General features: G+C 48.9%; 1 protein-coding gene across 1 annotated transcript; it reads left to right on the forward strand.

Annotated features, from left to right (window-relative positions):
- Positions 1 to 5,000: 5,000 nt before the first annotated feature.
- On the forward strand, positions 5,001 to 20,318 carry Ing5 (inhibitor of growth family member 5). Its single transcript, XM_028890649.2, has 8 exons — positions 5,001 to 5,086; positions 6,201 to 6,272; positions 8,017 to 8,183; positions 8,522 to 8,633; positions 8,783 to 8,876; positions 16,864 to 16,999; positions 17,110 to 17,171; positions 18,592 to 20,318. Exons 1-8 carry the CDS (start codon positions 5,050 to 5,052, stop codon positions 18,632 to 18,634), a joined length of 723 nt encoding a protein of 240 aa, XP_028746482.1. The 5' UTR covers positions 5,001 to 5,049; the 3' UTR covers positions 18,635 to 20,318.
- Positions 20,319 to 22,576: the final 2,258 nt, after the last annotated feature.

The raw sequence follows: 22,576 nt of genomic DNA on the forward strand, positions 1-22,576 counted from the left end.
AATGGTTGTATCAGTTCTATCCACACTTGCCTAAATAGGGAAGCAACTAGGGTGTTCTCCAACAGATAAGCTGGTAATTACACAGTGGAATGCTTTTCAAATAAAAAAGGAATGAGCTATCAAGTCATAATAGGACATGGGAGTACCTGAAGTGCATAATGGTAAGTGAAGCCAGCCTGAAAAGACTGTAAACCCCGACTACATGGCACTCTGGGAAAAAAGCAAAGCCACATTGATTCTAAAATGTTAATTGGTTACAAGAGTATGTGGGGGATGTCCCATACTGTAGTAGACCAGAGGAATTTAAGGCAGTGAAATATTCTTCAGGATGCTGTATACTTAATATGTATTTGTCAGAAATATTAGACCCCACCAAGAGTGAACTTTATCGTAAACTATGGATTTTAGTTAATAATGTATCAATATTGTTTCGTTAACTATAACAAAGTTACCATAGGAATGCGGAAAATGTCTACAACTGAGGAAATTGTTAGAGAGCCCTCTGAGGAATATATGCTCAATTTTTCAGGAAACCCAAGACTACTTTAAAAAGGGTTACTAGTATTTAAAATGAGCTCCAGAACAGAGACATTTAAACAAAAAAGCAGGTATAGTGATGTCCTGTTTATTCTCTCATTAGGCATTAAATGTGTCCAGGAACAGCACCTTCTTCAAAGGTCAGGACCTGGACTTAAAGTGAAGACCATTGGTTTAGTATTTGGAAGGAGTGGGAAACATTTTAAATTTCTGTATAGTTTGAATTTTTTTTATAGAATAAATGCTTCTAACATTTGAAAAATCCAATTAAAAAATGGGCTAAAGAGCTAAACAGAGAATTCTCAAAAGAAGAATCTCAAATGGCTGAAAGACATTTAAGGAAATGCTCATATCCCAGGCACTTGGGAGGTAGAGGCAGGATCAGAAATTCAAAGTCTTAGTCATCAGAGAAATGCAAATCAAAATGACTCTGAGATACCACCTTATACCTGTCAGAATGGCTATGATCAAAAACACTAATGACAGTCTATGTTGGAGAGGATGTGGAGCAAAGGGAACACTCCTCCACTGTTGGTGGGAATGCAAACTTGTACAACCACTGTGGAAATCAGTATGGCAGTTGCTGTGGGATGGTCTGTATGTCAAATTACTCCGATTGGTCAATAAATAAAACACTGATTGGCCAGTGGCTAGGCAGGAAGTATAGGCGGGACTAGCAGAGAGGAGAAAAGAAAGAACAGGAAGGCAGAAAGAGTCACTGCCAGCCGCCACCATGACAAACAGCATGTGAAGATGCTGGTAAGCCATGAGCCACGTGGCAAGGTATAGATTTATGGAAATGGATTAATTTAAGCTATAAGAACAGTTAGCAAGAAGCCTGCCATGGCCATACAGTTTGTAAGCAATATAAGTCTCTGTGTTTACTTGGCTGGGTCTGAGCAGCTGTGGGACTGGCGGGTGACAGAGATTTGTCCTGACTATGGGCAAGGCAGAAAAACTCTAGTTATAGGCAATTTCTCAGAAAATTGGGAATCAATCTACCTCAAGGCCCAGCCATACCATTCTTGGGCATATACCCAAGGAATACTCAATCATACCACAGAGATACATGCTCAACTATGTTCATAGCAGCATTATTCGTAATAGCCAGAACTTGTAAATAACCTAGATGCCCATCAACTGAAGAATGGATTAAGAAAATGTGGCACATATACACAATGGAGTACTACTCAGCAGAGAAAAACAATGACAACATGAAATTTGCAGGCAAATGGATGGAACTAGAAAATATCATCCTGAGTGAGGTAACCCAAACCCAGAAGGACAAAAATGGTATGTACTCACTCATAAGTGGATACTAGATATAAAGCAAAGAACAATCAGACTGCAACCCACAGAACCAAGGAGACTACATAGCAGGGGGGACCCTAGGATGACTGTGGCTTATAATAAGTTTTGGTTTTGCCCAATCACTGGGCAAGCTTTAGTGAACATTTCACTATTAGGATAAGAATTTGTACTGTATCAAGCTGATAATAAAAAAAATAAAAATAAAAAAACAACAAAATAAATTTCTGTATAGTTTGAATTTTTTATAGAATAAATGCTTCTAAGGCTGGGAATATAAACACTTGGTAGAATGCTTACGAATGTTCAAGCCCAGACATCAAGTAAACTGGGCATGGTGGCACACCCCTGTAATAGTAGCACTTGGGAGGTGGAGGCTGGGGGGGATCAGCTCAAGGTCATCTTCAGCCACATATGCAGATTGAGGGCAACCTGGGCTACATGTCCCCAAAAGTTGCATTTCAAGTAATGAGGACTGTGGGCTAGGCAGTGTGGTGGCACACGCTCTTAGTTCCAGCACTGGGAAGGCACAGGCAGCTAATCTCTGAGTTCAAGGCCAGTTTAGTCTACTTAGCAAGTTTGATGATAGCCAGAGCTACATAATAGGGAGACCCTGTCTCAGAAAACTCAAAAGAAGAAAATATAATAATAATAATAATAACCCCTCCCAGGTGGTGGTGGCACACACCTTTGAGCCCAGCACTCAGGAAGTAGAGCCAGGCAGATCTCTGTGAGTTTGAGGCCAGCCTGGTCTACAGAGAGAGATCCAGGATAGGCACCAAGACTACACAGAGAAACCCTATCGCGGAAAACCAAACCAAACCAAACCAAAACCCAAAAAACCTGCTTTTGGGGGGCGGAAGTGATGGCTCAGAGTTTAAAAGCGTTTGCTACTCTTGGTTCAGTTCTCAGTACCCACATGGTGGCTCACAACTCTAGTTTCAGGAATCCGAGGCCCTTCTAGGGCTTTCTTGGGCACCAGGCCGGCATGTGACACACATTTATACATGCATGAAAAACCCTCATACACGTTAAAAAAAAAAATCTAAAAATGATACAACCAATCATCTCGGGTGGAGGATGTGAGGGTTTGTTCTGGCACTGTTTCTGTAGCCCAAGCTGTTCCTTGGCCCTGGAGCTTTCAGGACCGGCATCCCTTACTTCTGGCCGGTGTGAAGTGACAGAGTAGAAGCAGGATTGCTGCGTGGTGCCTAAAATTTCACCCATGAAACTTTGCTGGAGATATTTCCCTAATCTTAGTAGGTTCAGTGTAGCAGAGAGATCCGTGGAGACTGGGATGCGTGTCCACGATAACACTGAATAAGGTGGCCTTATTCAGAGGAAACACATTTCAATCCCACTGTTGTGCCCTGATCTCCAGGACCCCCCGAAAGACCACTATGGAGACTGAACCCCCAAAGTAAAAGCAAAGACCCTTTATTTCAAGCTCTGGATTGGCTGACACTTGAGGGTGTAGGTGGGTGCTGTGCTGGGAACGTTTGGAATGTCAATTCCCCCTTAGATGCAGCCCCTCCCTGGGTGGGGTCAGCTCATGGCCTTTTCTGGATCCCAGAGTTGCCTGCCAGCAAGCCTGTCCCAGATGCTGTGTCTGGGTCTCCAGGCCTGTCATGGCGGCTGTGTGGTCAAGCTACCCTGGGTCCCGTAGATCCACCATCTGACATATTTAAGTAGCACAACCCCCCTTTTGTTTATTTTTAGAGTCAGGGTTTCTCTGTGTGGCCGTGGTTGTCCTGGTGTTATGCCCAGATCGCAGGGACCCCCAAAAGACCATCATGGAGACCGAATCCCACATGTAAAAGCAAAGAGCCTTTATTTCAAGTTCCAGAGCTTGGTCCCTCTGTCTGTCCGACACAGTGGTGAGAGCAGAGAGCCCTGAGCTCAGGTCGGGCAGAGTTTTTATCACAGCAGAGGTTGGGGTGAGGGAATTTCCAGGGTCCACGACCCTGATTGGCTGACAATTGTCTAGGGTTATCTGTAAAACAAACAAAAAAAATTGGTGAGTGCTAGACTCAAGGACATCTGGCCACCTTATCTAATGGTTAGAATGTCTGGGATGTCAGGTACTTCCTCACCCCTGGGTAGATCCCTGGGTGGTATCAGCTTAAGGCTTTTCCTGGATCCGGGTGTTGCCTGCCAGTAAGCCTGTCCCAGAAGCTGTGTCTAGGCCCCTAAGCCTGTCATGGCTGCTGTGTGGTCAAGCTATTTTTGGGCCTCCTTCACGCTGGAACTGACCCTGTAGACCAGATTAACTTCAAACTCAGAGATCTGCCCGCCTCTGCTGTGCTGGGATTAAGGCAGGAGCCACCACTGCTCCGCTTCTTTTTTTTGAGGATGTCTCCCTAGTCTGGGCGGGCATGGAACTGGCTACATAGGCGAGGGCAGGCCTTGAACTCATGGAGATACACACCTGCTTCTGCCTCTGAGTGTTGGGTTTAAAGGCACCTGCCACCACGTCCAGCTTTTCCTGGTATTTTTTTTTTTTTTTTTTTTTTTGCTGGCATCTAGACATGCATGGCTTCATCAAGGGCGGGTCAAGCCACGCAGGTCCGGTGTGGGCACACCCCTTCGAGGGACTAGATAGCCACAAAGGGGATCAGTGTTAACCAAGGCCTGTGTGTGTGTGTGTGTGTGTGTGTGTGTGTGTGTGTGTGTGTGTGTGTGTTGGAGGGGGGGAAGAGGTCTCCTTCCTGGACGACCACGCTGCCAGTTTCGAGAAACCACGGGCAGCTCGCACGGGCTCTGGGCTCCGCCAGCCCCCAGGGTCTGAACAAGGCGGGCACAGCGGCAGAGAGGCAGGCGTGGGCTGGAAGGTGAAGCGCGGAGCCAGCGCACGCGCAGCGGGGTGTCGTCGCCCCCCCCCCCCGCCCCCCCCCCGGTCCAGCGCTCCCGACAGGGCACCGCCAAAGGCTTGCAACTCGGCCGGAGCAGCAGCAGGCGTAGCTTCCGCCCCGCAAGCCACGGTCGGACTCCATCGCCCACTCGGACTCCCTCAGGGAAAGCCCCACAGCGCCGCCTGGCGACCGCAGCCGGCCGGAAGCATGGGGGCGGGCCCCCGCCGGGCCCCGCCCCTCCCCCGGGCCAATCGGCGCGCGCGGCTCATGAATAGTGAGCGCGCGGCGCCGCCCCGCCCCGAGTCCGCGGCACCGCCCGCTCGCGCAGACCCCGAGCGTGGCCGCAGCGAAGATGGCGACTGCCATGTACTTGGAGCACTATCTGGACAGTAAGCACCCTGGCCGAGCCGCCGCCGTCGCGGGTTCTGCGCCGCCGCCGCCCCTGGCCCACCGCGACCCGTGCGGGGCCCCGGGGTGCGGTCGCGGACGGGGACTGGTCTTGGGGATAGTGGGGGGCTCACGGCCGGTCTGGGGCGGGGCCGTGGATGGAGGGCGTGGGGCGCGGCGCGGGGTCCCGCCGCCTCCGCCGCGCCAATTCCAGGTGCGTCACGGAGGGGCGGGGCCGGCGGCTCAGCCCGCCCTCTCCGCTGCGGCCACACCCCCGACGCTGGCCACGCCCCGGTCCCCTCCCCTCCAGTTCAGTCTTGCCTGGGGGAGGTCCGCCCCTTCCTAACCTGCTGCTTGTGTTCGCGTTTGGAATCGTAGTAGGGAGCACTAGGCTAGCGGGGTGCGCTCTTTTCGCGGGAACTCATGCTGCCACAAGCCAGTCCGGCAAGGGAGGATGTCCTGAATAACGGATTGATCTTTGACATTCCAGGCATGTCTTCCTCCTTTTATTTATGAGATTGACTCCTGGTGGGAATTGAGAGGGGGATTGCTTTTCACTCTTTTAAAAAAAAATTTTATTTGTAGTTTATGTTTGAATGCTCTGCATGTATACCTGTACACTAGAAGAGGGTGATGGTTGTGAGTCACCATGTGGTTGCTGGGAATTGAACTCAAGACCTCTGGAAGAGCAGCCAGTGCTCTTAACCTCTGAGCCATTTCTTCAGCCCTATTTTCCTTTTTTTTTTTTTTTTTTTTGGTTTTTTTTTTCGAGACAGGGTTTCTCTCTGTGTAGCTTTGCGCCTTTCCTGGAGCTCACTTGGTAGCCCAGGCTGGCCTCGAACTCACAGAGATCCGCCTGGCTCTGCCTCCCGAGTGCTGGGATTAAAGGCGTGTGCCACCAACGCCCGGCTTTTTTTTTTTGGTTTTTGGAGACAGGGTTTCTCTGTGTAGCTTTGCGCCTTTCCTGGAACTCACTTTGTAGACCAGGCTGGCCTCGAACTCACAGAGATCCGCCTGGCTCTGCCTCCCAAGTACTCTTAACAGCTGAGCCATCTCTCCTTCCCTGGAGGCAGATTTTTGTCTATCAAGAAGTACATACTTTCATGTTTCTTTCAGGCATTGAGAACCTTCCCTGTGAACTTCAAAGGAACTTCCAGCTGATGCGAGAGCTCGACCAGAGAACAGAAGGTGGGTATAACCTGAGCCGGGTTTTGACCATTGGTCAGAGAGAGAGTGAGTAAAGGACGTGGGGTATCTTAGAGAGTCTGAAGGGACCTTGTATAGCACAGGATTTGCATCATACAGTGTCTTGGAGGGAGTGCTGGTACTTTGTTTTTGTGAGACAGGGTTTCTCTGGGTAGCCTTGGCTGTCCTGGAACTCACTCTGTGCACCAGACTGGGCTTGAACTCACAGAGATCCGCCTGCCTCTGCTTCCCAAGTGCTGGGATTAAAGATGGGTGCCCCTGCCACCCCGCATTTGTTTGTTTGTTGAGATAAGGTCTTGCTATCTAGCCTTGGCTGGACTGTAACTGGCTGTGTAGACCAGCCAATCCCAAACTCACAGAGATCCACCTCCTCTGCCTCCTGAATGCTGGGATTAAAGGTGTGCGCCAACACGCCCATCTCAGGTACTTGTTTATTAATTTTGAGACAGCATCTTTTTCTGTGGCCTAGGGGAGTGTAGGGTTAGGGGAGAGTGCTGGTACTTTTAACTCAGCTATAGTTCCTTATTCTTTTTTACTCTGTGTGTGTACGTATGTGATATGTGTGTATACATATGTGTAGGGGTCAGAGGACAGGACAGCCTTGGGTTCAGACCTCACCTTCCACCTCCTTTGAGACAAGGTCTCTTTTCTTGTTCACTGCTGCATGTACCAGGCTAGCTGGAATTTTTCCAGTCTCTGGCGCCCATCTCCCAGTAAGTGCACTGGAATTACAGATGCACATGCTACCACACTTGGCTTTTAAGTGGGTTCTGGGGGATTTGGACTCATGTCTTCTTTCACAGCAATTCCTTTACCCACTAATACGTAGCCATTTCCCTAGCCTGTTTCCTGGCTTCCTACACGGATTCTTGTCAAAGCTTTCCAACTATTGTCCTTTTCAGTTAGAATATCTGTTGCTTTTCTCCTTTAGAAATTTCCCTATCTGCACTGTTTATTAGTTGAGTATTCCTTATTCAGAATGCTTTCGGCCAGTAGTATTGGATTTTTATGTTTTTCAGTTTTGGAGTGTTTACACCTGTAATGTAATGTAATGTAATGTAATCTTGGGTGGAGGTGCAACTCAGGTCTTAAGCAAAAGATTTGTGTGTGGAAGGCAATTTTATATGCCATTGCTATTGATTTTGTGTGTGAAATAGTTTGTTCTGAACTGCATGCTAACGGCTGTCATCTGAAGTCCCACTTCTTGGTTAGAGCAGAGTTGTGTGTGTCTCTGCCGTCGGCGTTAATGGAAGCATGCAGGGTGTTTCTACATGTTTTGCTCTGTTGTTCACTGTCAGCATCATTGGATTCAACCATAGGGTTGTGAGTCACTAGTTATTCCCTACCCTCTCTCTAGGTGGTATGTACGGATGGAGCACAGACCTTGCTTACTAGCCATTCTGTGGGTTGGATGTTTACACTGTGTCTTGCTTTTGGCTGCTGTGTGTGTTTTCCTGCGTGTATTCTGGTACCTGTGTGCTTCCCCTCTGGGTATGTGATGGAGTTAGTTGTACACCAGGAGCTAGGCAAGATGACCACAAAGTTTACTGTTCAGGAGAGTCAGAGGGCAGTTTGACTACTTGCTGGACAGTACTTGTGCTGGGTCTGTCCTGGGTAAGTTGCCGTACTAGAAAGTGCACGCTGACATGGCCAGCGGCGTTCCTGCCAGCATCCTGGATGCACAGCACTCTACCTCCTGCTTCCACTTCTGTCCTGTCCTCGTTAGATAAGAAAGCCGAGATCGACATCCTGGCTGCAGAGTACATTTCCACGGTGAAGACTCTGTCTTCAGAGCAGCGCGTGGCGCACCTGCAGAAGATCCAGAGCGCCTACAGCAAGTGCAAGGAGTACAGTGATGACAAGGTGCAGCTGGCCATGCAGACCTACGAGATGGTGAGCGGAGGGCTCAGCATGCAGGCTCCTGGCCCTGCCTTCCAGGCCGCAGGAGGAAAAAGGTCTATGGAAACATGTATCCAGGGTGGGAGTTTGGAGCACCCAGAGAGAAGACACATTGGAGGTCTTCCACTGGGCCTGCTCCTACGATTTTGTTTTTTTTTGGGGTCCTGTTTTCCTTGCTTGTTGGTGAAACCATTTTTTGTTTGTTTGTGTTTTCTCGGGGTGCTGGGGAATCTAATCCAGGGCCTTGTGCATTCCAGGCAAATGCTGAGCCCCTGAGCTGCATCCAGCCTTTGTTTTTCTGTGAAGTCACGTGTTCAAGTGTACTTTCGCAGGTGGATAAACACATCCGAAGACTTGATGCTGACCTGGCGCGCTTTGAGGCTGACCTGAAGGACAGAATGGACGGAAGTGACTTTGAAAGCACTGGATCACGAAGCTTGAAAAGCAAGTTGACCGATGTTCTGTCTGTTAATGATTGCAGTTTTAAAAGCTTTGATCTAAATGTGTTAGTCACATGATGGTGAATGAATCTGGGTGACTCTTGCTCCACTGTGGTCTGTGCTGTGATAATAATGGGGGTCTTTGTCCTTCAGAAGGTCGGAGTCAGAAAGAAAAGAGAAGCTCCCGGGGCCGAGGCAGGAGGACATCAGAAGAGGACACTCCAAAGAAAAAGAAGCATAAAAGCGGGTAAGAGGTTTTCTGCCCCCTTTTCCCAATGGAACACCATCCTTTGAGCAACAGGGAGAATGCGCCTGGGGGAGTCCCTCAGTACCGTACCCCGGTACTTCACACATGCTGAGCCAGTCCACGCACACAATGGTCCTTGGACAGTCTCTTCATATCCTGGGCTGTCACAGTGACCAGGGGGCTGCAGGAGTCTGAGCGCCTGTGTGCAAAAGGCCAGACCCCTCCTCGGAAGTCATGTGTGTACCACCCTTGGGGTCAGGAGAACGCTGGGTACTTACTGACAGTGCTGTGCTGAAGCCGCTTTTCAGTAGCCGAACTTACTGTTGGCGATGGTTTTATACATTGCTGTGTGTTCCATACATATTTGCTGTTGAACTATGTGACTGCGTTCACACACGTCATTTATCTTGAAATCCTTCAAGATAGTCTCCCACTGTTTCTTCCCGCAGAGGCATTGTGCTGTTTTACAGAAGTGGTGTTTGGACTAAAGGGAAAATGGTGAAGTCAGGGACCCTGAGTGCTGGGGAAGGCTGGGGAAGCTGGTTCTCCTTGACAAAGGGGGTGGGCAGGAAACTTGGATCACTGAATGCATCGACACTTGATCTGTCACTAACCTACACCCCAGTCCTCCCAGTGTGGTCGTGGCTTTTATTTTATCTTATCTTTTGGTATTTTGGAATAAGGTTCGCTAGATGGCCCAGGCTGCCCTTGAACTAAGGACCTTCCTTCCTCAGCCCTCCTAAGCACTGGAGTGCAGGAGAGTGCTGTCGTGGCTGGTTTATGCCACCATCGGGATCAGCCCCAAGGCTCTGCCTTCTAGGAAGGTACTCTGCCAACTGAAGTAGGTCCCAGCCCACCTATCTTTACCTCTTTTTCTTTCGTCATTATTGTTTTACTTTTTGACTACATATCTTGCTAATTTTGGCTCTTGGGGTGGCAGCAGGATGTCTCTGCCCCTTCCTTCCCCGAAACCCAGAGGCCATGCTTCGGGGTTTGCACAGACAATTTGGATGACTACAGTGCCTCGCTAATTTGCACAGCCACGAGAGCGTGATTTCACATGAGTCTGGCAATCCTGTACTTCTTGCTCGTAGTCTCTGGACCAGAGCTTCTTGAACTTGTCTACTTGTGACACACAGAAATATAAAACACACAGAAAAAATAGGTATATAAGAGGGCTGATAATACATCATACAGAAATTTATTTTAAAACAATTCTTTGACATACATGTAATATATATATATATAATATATATTAAGGTTTTTGTTTCTACATAAAGAATTGTCTTTGCTCAATATTTGGTACTGGAGGATATAGAACATCCTCATTGCTTCTCAGAGTTTCTTGCGGGCCACAAGAATATATCATAGAGATTCAGCTGTGTATTAAAGCTGAACTTTGACCGGCCAAGGGTCTGTCAAAAGGCAAAGCCATGATATTTGGTGTTACCCAGCCTTTAATGTTTCAGCTGTCTTCTGCTATGAAATCCTTGCGTGCCCAGACCAATTGGTAAACAGTTCAGCTCCCCAGACCTGCTGAACCTACTAAGTTACTGACTGCCCTGCTGAGCTTAGACAAGCGGGTGGGAGACGCCTAGCTTTGTTTCTTGTGCTAATCCCAGACCATCCCCTGGCCTTGAGGAGGCCTAGTGGTTCTCCAGAGTATTTGACTGAGAACAAAAGAGGTTTTTGTATATCAAGGTGAGAGATAAAACAACATTCCTGAAGAGGCAGGGAACCACGTGCCCAGGGGAAGAAAAGATGTATTTTCTGTAGAAGGGAAGAACAGGACGGAGAAGAGAAAAGAGAATGGAAGAACTAGATGGGTAAGAACTTGAGTGGAACAAACTGAGATGGGGAAGAACTAGGTTGAAGGGCTAGAAGAGGACTAGAGGAATGAGATGGAAGATGAGGAAGAGTCAGATGGGGAAGTACTAGCTGGGTAAGAACAAGCTGAAAAGGACCTAGATGAGGCAGAGTTAAGACGAGAGAATTAAGATAGAACTTAGAGGGAGCAGTAGATAAATATAGAGAGAAATCAGGCAAGAAAGGAGCTAGGCACGAGAACAGAACTGAAGCTATGTAAATAGGATGTTATGTCAGAGGAATTAAAGCAAGTGGACTATAGAGCTCAGTGTGCTGAGATTCTATTTCCCGAAAATAGTCCTCGCCATTAGTAGTTCTTTCTCTTGAGCCCCTGGGATGTATAATATTAAGGCTGGTCTCACTAATATACAAGAAGAGTTGATTGGTATTTTGATGACTAGGGTTCGGTTACTGAATATTCTGAAACCTTATACTGTTGTCAGATTTTCTGAGACACCTCCCTCCCCCCACATTCAGTAGTTAGGGTTCGTGACCCACAGTTTAAGAAGCTGGGGTCTAAACAGTGCTGCTAAGTAGAATTCCGTTGTGATCTTAGGGATTGTCTCATGTGCAGTGAGGCTGAATCGGTGTGGATCTGACTTCCACCAGTGGGCCATGCTGTCTGTGCAGCTATGGTTACAGGTGTCTGCTCACGGTGGGAGAGGATCGGACTGTAGATTAGCAACTTGTGTCGATATCACAGATGGTAGTTGTCAGTTCTGGAGCACCCATTTGAATTGATTCCCTTTTTTATTTTAAATTTATTTATTTATCATGTATACAGTGTTCTGTCTGCATATGTCCCTGCAGGCCAGAAGAGGGCACCAGATCTCATTACAGGTGGTTGTGAGCCACCATGTGGTTGCTGGGAATTGAACTCAGGACCTCTGGGAGAGCAGTCGGTGCTCTTAACCACTGAGCCATCTCTCCAGCCCTTGATTCCCTTTTTAAAAATACAAATTTGGCTCCTTTTTTTTGAAAGTGATCCTATTTCTTTTCTTTTCTTTTTTTTTTTTTTTTTTTTTTTTTTGGTTTTTCGAGACAGGGGTTCTCTGTGTAGCTTTGCGCCTTTCCTGGAACTCACTTGGTAGCCCAGGCTGGCCTCGAACTCACAAAGATCCACCTGGCTCTGCCTCCCGAGGTGATCCATATTTCTTTTTTTTTTTTTTTTTTTTTTGGTTTTTCGAGACAGGGTTTCTCTGTATAGATTTGCGCCTTTTCCTGGAACTCACTTGGTAGCCCAGGCTGGCCTCGAACTCACAGAGATCCGCCTGCCTCTGCCTCCCGAGTGCTGGGATTAAAGGCGTGCGCCACCACCGCCCGGCTTGATCCATATTTCTATCCATTTACTCATCTTATAATTCTTTTAACTTTTTTTTTTTTTTTTTTTTTTTTAATGAGATAAGGTCTTACTCTTTGGCTAAAAAGCAGTGGACCAGCCAGGCAGTGGTGGCACATGCTTTTAATCCCAGCACTTGGGAGGCAGAGACAGGTAGATATCTCTGTGAGTTCGAGGCCAGCCTGGTCTGCAGCGCGAGTTCCAGGATAGCTCCAAAGAGATACCGAGAAACCCTGCCTCAAAAAAAACAAAACAAAACAAAACAAAAAACTGGCAATGTATCCTGAATTCCAGCATCCCGAGTGCTGAGCATTAACTTACTTATGATAGCTATTTAAAGTTCTTTTTTGTCAACCTTAATATCTCGAAAGACTGTATCTGTTCTCACAGACTCTAGAGCTGAGGGACTTGTCACTCTGCCTTTGTTGGCATATAGCTCATTTTGTTCTCATATTCAGCACATAGCCTGGGTGTACATGGCTACCACATGTAGGTCCTAAAGTGTTATGTTGATAGCTAGGCCACCCTTCCTGCCAGATCTAACAGATGGAAAGCACCTCTCCTGCTACAAATCACCCAGCTCTATCACTCCAGGGTCTTGCTGCCTGTAAGGGGTTTTTGAGCTTTGCATTTCTGACTCGTGGGATGGCAGCATGATGTCTCTGCTCCTTCCTTCTCCAAAACCCAGAGGCCGTGCTTTGGGGTTTGCACAGACATTCTTGCTGGTGTCTTCTTCATTGAGTGTTTCACAGAGTGTCCTCAGCATGAGGAGCCCAGTACAGGGATCTCGGTATGGGGGAAGCCAGCACCCACTGGCTGGAGCATCCCCCCAAGGCCTCAGGTGTGAGACAGGCATTGTAACTGCTCCTAAAAACTCACAGATGAGGCAGGCTGTTTCTCCCTTGATGGTTACGTCTGATGCTTAAGAGACAGTCACTGCTTTCTGACCTGCATGCTGCTCGCTGCGGTGGTGGCTGGGTGGTGGCTTTGGCAGTGGTGGCGGTGGCGGTGGCGGCGGTGGTGGCAGTGGTAGCGCACCTGTTCTGTATTGACTTGGTGTTGGTCCGTTTCCTCTCTGGCCCCTGAATGGCAGTGCAGCCACGGTCCTGATTTGCACATGCTCAGACAGGAGAGACTGCTGGAAGAAGGTGTGTGCTCGGCCTTGACATCTGGTGCACAGATTGACTTCCACAGAGTAGGCATCCAGAGGTAGCCCAAGGCCCTGAAATTCTGGGCTTGTTGTGTCAGGTGGGCACTTGGTGTGGCTTCAGGACCTGAAGCTTACACAGACGCTTGCCTGTTTCTGTCTGGAGTTCTGCACAATCTTTGTCCCTAGCCTGTGGTTTTCTTCATGACCTAGATGAGATGGACTAAATGTTTCAGTTATAGCTTGGTGGTGACCATCATTTTCCATAGGGGACTTGGAGCAGTGCTCTGTCAGGTTCCTGTAGCTCAGTGGCCACTTGACCAGAGGATGGATATCAAGGAGAGGTACTTTCCTAAAACTGCCAGACCCCATCTATTTCCCATGTAAGGTCCTATAAGCAGCTCCTTGGCTGCCCCAGGGCCTGGTTTTCTGGCACGCCAAGGCATGCCTGTGAGACCAAAGGGGTCAGTTTCTTCTTCAGTCCTTATCCTAAAGTTTGGGTAAGCAGCTAAGTCCCTTCTGGGTTACCTGGATTGTTAGGGAAGCCCATGGGCAGTCATGTCTGGAGGGAGCTTTCCTGGACACATCTGTGGAGAGGAGCTTCCCTAGCCAAAGGCCAGAGCAAGTCAACATGCCCCGGGGACAGAGGCTGCCTGTGGGGTACTGCTAACTAGGTGGTCTTCTCAGCCTCTTCTACTGTCCCCTGTGTTTGGTTTCCTATTTCAGAGACGAGGTCCTAGTATGTACAAGCTGCCCTTGAACTTCCTTTATAGTTCAGGCTATAAAGCTTTGAACTCAGGATCTTCCTGCCTCAGCTTTCTAGGTGCTGTATTAAAGATGGGTGTCCCCATGCCTGACTGACTGAACCTAGGGATTCTCAGCTGCAGGTCACATAATAGATGAATGGCTGTGGCTTCCTATGAGAGCTGAATGGTGGGGCTTCCTATGGGAAAGTTCCATATAGCTGGTAGAATTAAGCAGCAGAGGCAGGCACACTTCTGGGCTTGGTTTGCTGTCTCAGAGGGGACTGCATGGTGTCCATTGACAGTAGACCACACAGAGACCATGGAGGTCAAGATGCTAGGCACAGAGTGTCACGGGTCTTTAAGGAAGTTTCCTCCTTGAACCTCTTGGGAGCTGCTTGAAAGCAGTATTGTAGAGCACTTGGACTCATGTGTTTGTATGACATTTCTGTGAAAGCATGGCTTACCTGCTAAGGAGAGGCCTCCAAGGTGCTAGACTAGAATGTAGTTTACACACCGACCTGTCTATGCAGCAACTGTAGTGGCCTGGGGAAACACTGAGTAATTCAGAGGCTAGGAGCCCAGGCTTCTTCTGCAGACATAGCCCTCCTGGGAACTGGCCATATTTATTTATCACTCTACATTCCTAGTTTAGGGGTGGGTAGGGATAGTGGTGTTACAGGTTGTAGCACCAATCATAATTGGTCCCGGAGCCAGGTATCGGGGTAAATGATAATACTGAAAGATCAGTAAAGGAGCCAGCTACTAGAGAGACTCTTTTTTTTTGTTGTATTTAAAGATAGGGTTCCTCGGCATGGCCTTGGCTGTCCTGGAATTAGCTCTGTAGACCAGGCTGGCCTTTGCTGGGGTGAAGGGCATGTGCCACTACCGCTCAGTTAGAGATACTTTTTACCTCCAGGACTTCTCCACCCAGCCATATTATTTCCTGTTTCCACCCCCCCACCCCCACCCCTAGTACTGGGATTAAAGGTGTAAGATCCCAAGTGCTGGGATCAAAGGTGTGTGCCACCACTGCCTGGCTGTTTCTCTTTTCCACTAGATCAGTCTTGTGCAGCCCAGGATGGCCTTAAACTTCTGATATTCCTGCTTCCTCCCAAGTGCTGGGATTAAAGGTGTGTGCTGCCACTGCCTGGCCTCTATGGTTACCTAGTGGCTAGCTCTGCCCTCTGATCTTCAGGCAAGCTTTATTTGTTAAAGCACAAACAAAAGATCACAGCAGGTACAGGGATTGTACTGTCTAGACTGCCCTATAGTTACATGATTATTTGAAAAATATATGCAAAGAGTAAGTTCAGTGTCCTGCTCTACAGTGAAGGGTGGGGCTGGGCTTTGTAGGCAGCAGTTGTAGGGGAGGGTGAAGGGGTAGGATTCTCGCTAGGTTGCTGTTCAGAGACCTAGAGGCGGTTTTGGGCATTAGGAGGTGAGCAGGATAGTGTGTACCAAGCTGGCTCTTGTTAGCCTGGTGGGCAGATACCTGGAACCCAAAGGAGGCTAAGAGGGGCTGCTAGTTTGGGGTGAGGGTTCCCGGGTAGTTGTAGAGGAAACACTGTCTCTTCTCAAGGGAGGAGTGAGTGTGAGAGTCTCTGGGAGCCTAGCTCTGACCCGCTCCCACCTATTGAAGGGTTCTTGGGTGGAGGAGAGAGGAGTGAGGAAATACTAGGTAGAAAGATAGACCTAGATGACAAGGAGAGAGACAGAGACACAGGATAGCTTCAGGAGGGCCCTGGGTCAATACCTAGCTGCCCAGAGCTTTATTCAAAAGGGCTTTTTTTTTTTTTTTTTTGGTTTTTCGAGGCAGGGTTTCTCTGTGTACCTTTGTGCCTTTCCTGGATCTCACTTTGTAGCCCAGGCTGGCCTCGAACTCACAGAGATCCACCTGGCTCTGCCTCCCGAGTGCTGGGATTAAAGGCGTGCGCCACCACCGCCCGGCCTCAAAAGGGCTTTTTATAATATGCCAAGGAGAGAGGCAAAAGACCTCCCCCTTGCAAGATCAAGGCACACTATACAGCCAAGTGTAGACCCTTCCAAATACTTGGTAACCACACCCCTGGCCAAATCATCCCGTTATGCAGCCCTGCTGGGTAAAGCAAGCTCAGATTCTCTGACCCTGAGTAAGGTCTCACTAGATAGCCTCTGTGGGCCTCCGTAGAGGAGAAGATATCCATTGGTTATGGCAGAACTGGTGAGTGCCTCAACCGTGAAGTCAGCCCTGGGTGAGACACAGATAGACTCTTCTCAAATGTTAGCTATCTGCTGGCAGGGGGGTCATGTTCTTGTCCCTACCAGGAGGTGGCAGCCAACACAGAAGGGAGGCCCAGAGAAAGGTGCAGCTTTCTCTTGTTGGAGTGGATATTTGTCCCCAGTAGACAGCAGTGGCTGGTGTTGGATTTAGTTGCTGGTGAGTGCTGTTAGCAGTCTCACACCCTGCTGCCTGCCTCTGGGGCCTCTGCTGGTATGAGGATAGCGTGATTTCTGTTTGCCGTCTGCTGCTGCTCCTAGGTTTGTGGCTGGTAATAGTCCAAGGGAATCTCTTCACCTGATAATTAGCACACCGTATCATTCTCACTATAAATTCTTAGGAGAGATTTGGCTGGAAGGTTTTGAGGTTATCCTTGAGAATGTATCTCTGTGACAGGTATTAGGACTGTTCCCAGGTTCTATTGACAAGAAAATCAGAAGCAAGTTTATGAGTGATGGATCATTAGTTCTGAGTCATTGTGGATTCTTTCCTTGGAACCTCAAGCATCTCTGGTTCCAGTGTAGAGGAGCCCTGGGCCATTGGCGGAAGGGCTGCAATCTGGCCTCAGCAGTGTCTCCTGCCTTCCTCCTGTTGCCCTGATCGGCGGCGATCCTCTCTCTCTCTCTCCCCAGGTCTGAGTTCACGGACAGCATCCTGTCTGTGCACCCCTCTGACGTGCTGGACATGCCTGTGGATCCGAACGAGCCCACATACTGCCTGTGCCACCAGGTGTCCTACGGGGAGATGATCGGCTGTGACAATCCAGATGTGAGTGTCCCCGGGACACACCTCGCAGAGAGGGGTGGGCGCTAGCCTGCCTTTCTGTGTCTAGCATACGGAGCGCACGGGTGTGACGCGGCTTTCCCCTTGCTTTGCAGTGCCCAATTGAGTGGTTTCACTTTGCCTGCGTGGATCTCACCACAAAGCCCAAAGGAAAGTGGTTAGTATGGGGTGACTGCAGTCTCGGGCGAGCCTGCCATCTGGTGCTCTGGGTCCTGTTGCGTGTCTCCATATTTCTGCAGCGTTGGCCCTGGCTGGGGAGGGAGGCAGTGGCGGCAGCGGTACACTTACAGAGGGAGATCTGCTTACCTGGGTGTGTATAGTATCCACGCTACCGCCCTGGGAGGAAGGGCTCCCTGCCTGCACCCCCAGTGTGCATCCAGTATGCCGGGACAGTGCCGTGCCCCTGAACTATGTCCCCTCTGCCCTCTGGCGCCATGTTGGGTAGATGGTATTTTAAGTGAGGACAGAAGAGCAGGTTATTGTCTTCAGGGAAAAATGGGAATTAGGAAGAACACGAGCAGTAGCTGTAGAATCTGTGCGCTCCCTTCCAGGGGGCTCCACCTAGCAGAGCACGGGAGGCTTGTGTGGTCTTCTTTCCATCCTGCCTCTGGTAATTCCTAGTGCGCGTGGCTCCTTACCTCATGTTACAGGAACCGTATGGCAGGTGCCTTGGCTGTGCCTGTGCCTTGTGGGCCTGTGAGAGCGGGTATGTGGCTAGGCTGTGATGGATAGTGTTTACTCTGCTGAGGAAAGGAAAGAAAGCAGACTCATGTGGGACCGTGGAATCTGACTTCAAGTTCAAGTTGGACATTGCGTTTGCAGGATTTCCAGGTGGAAAGCTGTTGTGGTGTTACATCAACCTTAGAGAGTCTATAAGCCTGGCAGCTGCCCGATGTGCTAGGCCCAAAGCCAGACAGAAGAACTAGGGCGTGGGGTCCCACTGTGTCTTTCTGTAGGTTACCAGAATGGGCTTCCTCAAAGGGACACACAGCTCCTAACTGACCCGGTCACTGTGGCACACACAGGTTGGTGCTCAGAGGGAAAGTGACATCAGCTGTAATGTGTCAGAGAGCTGTCTGCCACATGGAAACCTCCCTAGAATGTCCCTTTGGATCATGAGTGGTTGCTCTGTTCTCGAGTGTCCACGAATGTTGCCTGAGGCTCTGATGTGTGGTTGACCCACAGCACCGGGACCTGTGTGACCCATACAGGCTCCAGCGCCCAGTGCAGTGTGGTGTCCACAGGCTTCTCGGGCCCATGTCTGCATGTAGGATCTTCAGCATGTCCAGTCTGCCAGCCAGCCATTGGTGTCACCTCCATAGCGGGCACCTCATATTATGACCAGCCTTATCAACCTGATCACAAGTCTGTGCTGATATGTACTGGTCAACTTCAGATATGCACAAGTTAGCGTTTCAGACGCCAGCTTTCCTCACGACAGACTGCCGCTCTCACCTGGTGTAGTGATCTTACCAGAGTCCAGCTACCCTGGGGGATGTAGAAAGTATATCCTTGGGTGTCCTGTGTGCCAGGAGAAACGATGCCGAAGGCTGATCCCCGTGTCTTTCTCGTGACAGGTTCTGTCCACGATGTGTTCAGGAAAAGAGGAAGAAGAAGTAACGGAGAGGCTGTGCCAGACTGCAGAGCAAGCTAATATATTTCTTCACTCATGTTGCAATATTATCTTTCATTTTAAAACTACCTTATTTCAACTGATATTTAATAATTCAGTGGCCAGTTATGATTTTGGATGTTTCCCAAACTAGGAAGCCACTGCACCGTTTGCACAGAACAGTCTCGCAGGGACTTGCCACAGTGACTTCTCACGCAGGCTCCCCACTCCTGCAGCCTCCCAGCACTGAGAATGTCGGAAACGTGGCCTGTGGTGAGTGTCAGTCTGGGTTGTAGGCAAAGTGCTGCGTGGTGCAGGGTGGACACATTCTAACCTGGTGTCCTGCGCTGTTTGGGGACTAGAGGGTCAGCCTTGAGGGTCCAGGTTTTCCTGGACTGTCCCGCGGCACCCCGGAAGCACGCTGTTGCTCTGTGAGCAAAGTCTTGTCAGGCGCTGTCCCGTGCTGTGCTCTGACCCTGACCGAAGACCAGGGACTCCTGGCCAACATACCTCGGATGTGTCTGGAAGGGACTGGGGCTCTTCCCCGGTGGAAGCGCCCTCTGTTCCATCGAGCACCACCTTTTCAGGGGGAACCTCCAGCCCTTCCTCCCTGGAGGGTAAGCTTCCGTTAGCCTCGGACTGTCCGTTATCAACCAGCACCGCCCATCTGCGGATAAACAGCCAGGCTGAGCTTCCACCTCTCTGGGAATTCCTAACTTTTTTTTTTTTTAACTGTGAAGATGAAATTATTGTACTAGCATGAAGGTCATGGGTCTGTGTGTCTGTGAAGTGAGTCTGTCTACTGTGAGCTAATTTTAGAACTCTGCTATGTGGCATCCCACCAGACCAGCAGCTTACATTCAAGGGGACTACAATTATGTGACATGATTTGTGAATCTGTATGTCCAATAGCAGTTCTGGAATGAAGGTAGGGAACTAGAGTGTACTCTTTGTTTAACCAATGTCCACAAAACCAGTGTTGAACTGTCCTTTGGAGATAGTTGGGGGTGGGAGGGTGTATACACAGGGCCTATGGAGATGCATCTGGGGTGGCTCCTTACGTGTGACAGGATCCTGAGAGCTTCCTTAGACTTAGAATTCCTCTGGCATGTTTTCCAGTGTCTCACTCACTCAGGCTCTGAGAGGTAAGAGAGCCAGTCCCTGGCCTCAGAAGAAGACCCACAGCACAGAGCTGGGCTACGCAATTTCTCATGTAAGGAGAGGCCAGTTTTTATCTGACGACAGGTGCATTGTTTTAAGATGGTCGTGTCTAAATAGAGAGATTGCCCTCCCACTTTATCCAAGGAATGGAAACGAGGCAAGAAGGAGCTGTGTCTGCCCCACATCATACCAGCGTGGTCATGTTCTACTGGACAGGGCGCCCTGCACAGCCTGTCCCAGCCAGAGAGGGAGACAGGAATGGCTTGTGTTTGTGCTACTGAGTAAGTTGGTCCATGTGGACCCTTCCTACGCAGCAGGTGCCAGGCAGGTGGCAGCAGCTGCTAGGCTACTGTCCAAGCTTGTCTCCAGGCTAGGAAGAGCTTTGGAAATTCGGTTCCTGTGGCTTGAGGGGCTAGTTTTCTTCTTGGGGACCCCCTCTCAAACTCAGATTAGATAGACATTTTCATTTCTTTTTGTTGTTGTTTTTTGGTTTTGATTTTATTATTATTTTTTTCTTTGTTTTGTTTTATTTTTGATTTTTCCAGACAGGGTTTCTCTGTGTAGCCCTGGCTGTCCTGGAACTAGTTCTGTAGAGCAGGCTGGCCTCAAACTCAGAGATTCACCTGTCTCTGCCTCCCGAGTGCTCAGATTAAAGAGATGCATATGCCACCACCACAGACTAGACATTTTCATTTCTTAACTTAGACTTTTGTTGTACTAAAGGTTGTGAGGATAAGTTACAGAATTTTTTTTTTCTTTTCTCTTTATTTTAAAGACTGGGTGTTATGTATCCTAGGCTAGCTTTGAACTCAAAATGTAGCTGAAGATAACTGATCTTTTGATCTTCCTTCCTATACCTCCCAAATTTAAGGTTACTGGTGTCACCAACAGGTCTGGTTTTGCAGTGTTAGGGACCAAACCCAGAACTTTTTTTTTTTGAGACAGGGTTTCTCTGTGTAGTCCTGGGCTGTCCTGGAACTGGCTCTGTAGCCCAGGCTGGCCTTGAACTCACAGAGATCTGCCTGCCTCTGCCTCTCCAGTGCTGGGATTAAAGGTGTGCACTACCACCCAGCTCCAACCCAGAGCTTTGCATGCTAGGCAAGCGTTCTGCAAATTGAGTTCCATCCCCAGCCCTTTTTCTTGATTCTTTTATCTTTTTAGTTTTTTTTCTTTCTTCAGTCCTCGGGGTCAGGCCTCATGCAGCCTTTAATTTAATTTATTTATTTATTTGGAGGTGGGGCCTAATTATGTAGCCCAGATTGGCTTTGAACTAGTAATCATCTTGCCTTAGCCATGTTGGGATTACAGGTGGGTGCCCCCTTTATGTCTGGCCCTCTTATTTCTGGAAGCACAAGAAGTTTAAATCAGATCTTGTCTTGGAAGCTGATTTAATACCTGAGATTCAGCCTGAGGCAGAGGAGCGTTTCCTGGTGGCGGCACTAGAGGCTACTTAAAATCCATCTTCGGGCTTCCTGAGTTCATGCAGGCTTCTCCTCTGACTTCCCCCTGGGGCCATCCTGTGTACTGGCTTCGGACTTTTATTTATTTTGCAAATTTCTATGATTATCTGCTTTTTTTTTTTTTTTTTTTTTTTTTTTTTAAATTTACTTTTGACAGTTGTAATAATGTCACCAAAATAAGATTCATATAGCTTGGAAACGACAGAATTCATGGTTTGGGGATTTAACTCTGTGGTGGAATAATTTGCCTACCATGTGTGAAGCTTAGTGTGGTATTGGTTGTATGGTGGTGAGCAAAGCTGCCTTCCAAAAATGACGGTCTAGGTTTGGTCCCTGGCAACGAAACGGAAAAAAGAAGCAGGAAGCAGAATCCTTTGGGTCATTGTCGGTGCGCCGATGGAGTGTTTGTTCCATTGTTACTATCCGAGCAAGGAGGATACTCAAAGAAAAGTGTACCTACCACCAGCTCTGGCTAGGGTGCTGCAGAAACACAGAGGCCATGCTGCTGCGCCACTGAGCACTGTCCCAGCAGCCCTGGCTGTCTCCATCCTTGGACCAGATACTCTTTCATGCCTGCCCGTCTAGGCCTGGCGCTTGAGCTATCCCTGCTGCTGCTTAGAGTGGGTAGCGTGACCCCCACAGGTCACCATGGCAGCCAAGGCTGGGTCTTCCTTCTGTCATTCCCCTTCCTTAATAAGTACGTAAGTGTTTCGCTAAGAGGAGAGGAATCACCTTCCTTATTTTCTGTGCATATTATCAGTAGTTTGAATTTCTCCAGTTTCTTATAGGAGAAGCATGATGAATTAATAAAAAAAAAAACTGAGCCCCAAGATCTGTGAACGTGCTAGTGGCGTGATGGTCCGAGCAGCACTGACCACTCGCCTGTCCAGCGGGTGAGGTCGGGAAGAGTCAGGCTGTGTCTTCCACTCCACAGTGAAGAGCCATGTGGTGTGAGGGCCTGTGGATGGCTGGGGAAGTGGCCGCCTGTTTGCTCCTGTGTCCACACACAGCACCTTGTCTTCTGCCCCTCACCTTGCCCCAGAAGGCCTTGGCAGGGATGCTTCAAGCAATAACACTGTCCAGAGGTCAACTCCTCCATGTGATACGGTGCCAGGGTTGGCCCTGTTATGAGGCTGGGAGGTTAGGTCTTCAGGGTTTGAGATCCAACAGTGAGGGACATTTATTTGAGGCTTTGAAACCCTGTTTTCCATGAGCAGAGGTTGGTCATCACTGCCTATGCCGAGGGGAGCTTTAAACGGGAGGTCTAAGGAGCGTCTTTTCCCTCAGAATGTGCTGTGGTGTTCGCTCGCCACGCTCCATCCATCAGGA

The sequence above is a fragment of the Peromyscus leucopus genome, chromosome 13 (genome assembly GCF_004664715.2).
Source record: "Peromyscus leucopus breed LL Stock chromosome 13, UCI_PerLeu_2.1, whole genome shotgun sequence".
NCBI classification, from domain to species: Eukaryota; Metazoa; Chordata; class Mammalia; order Rodentia; family Cricetidae; genus Peromyscus; species Peromyscus leucopus.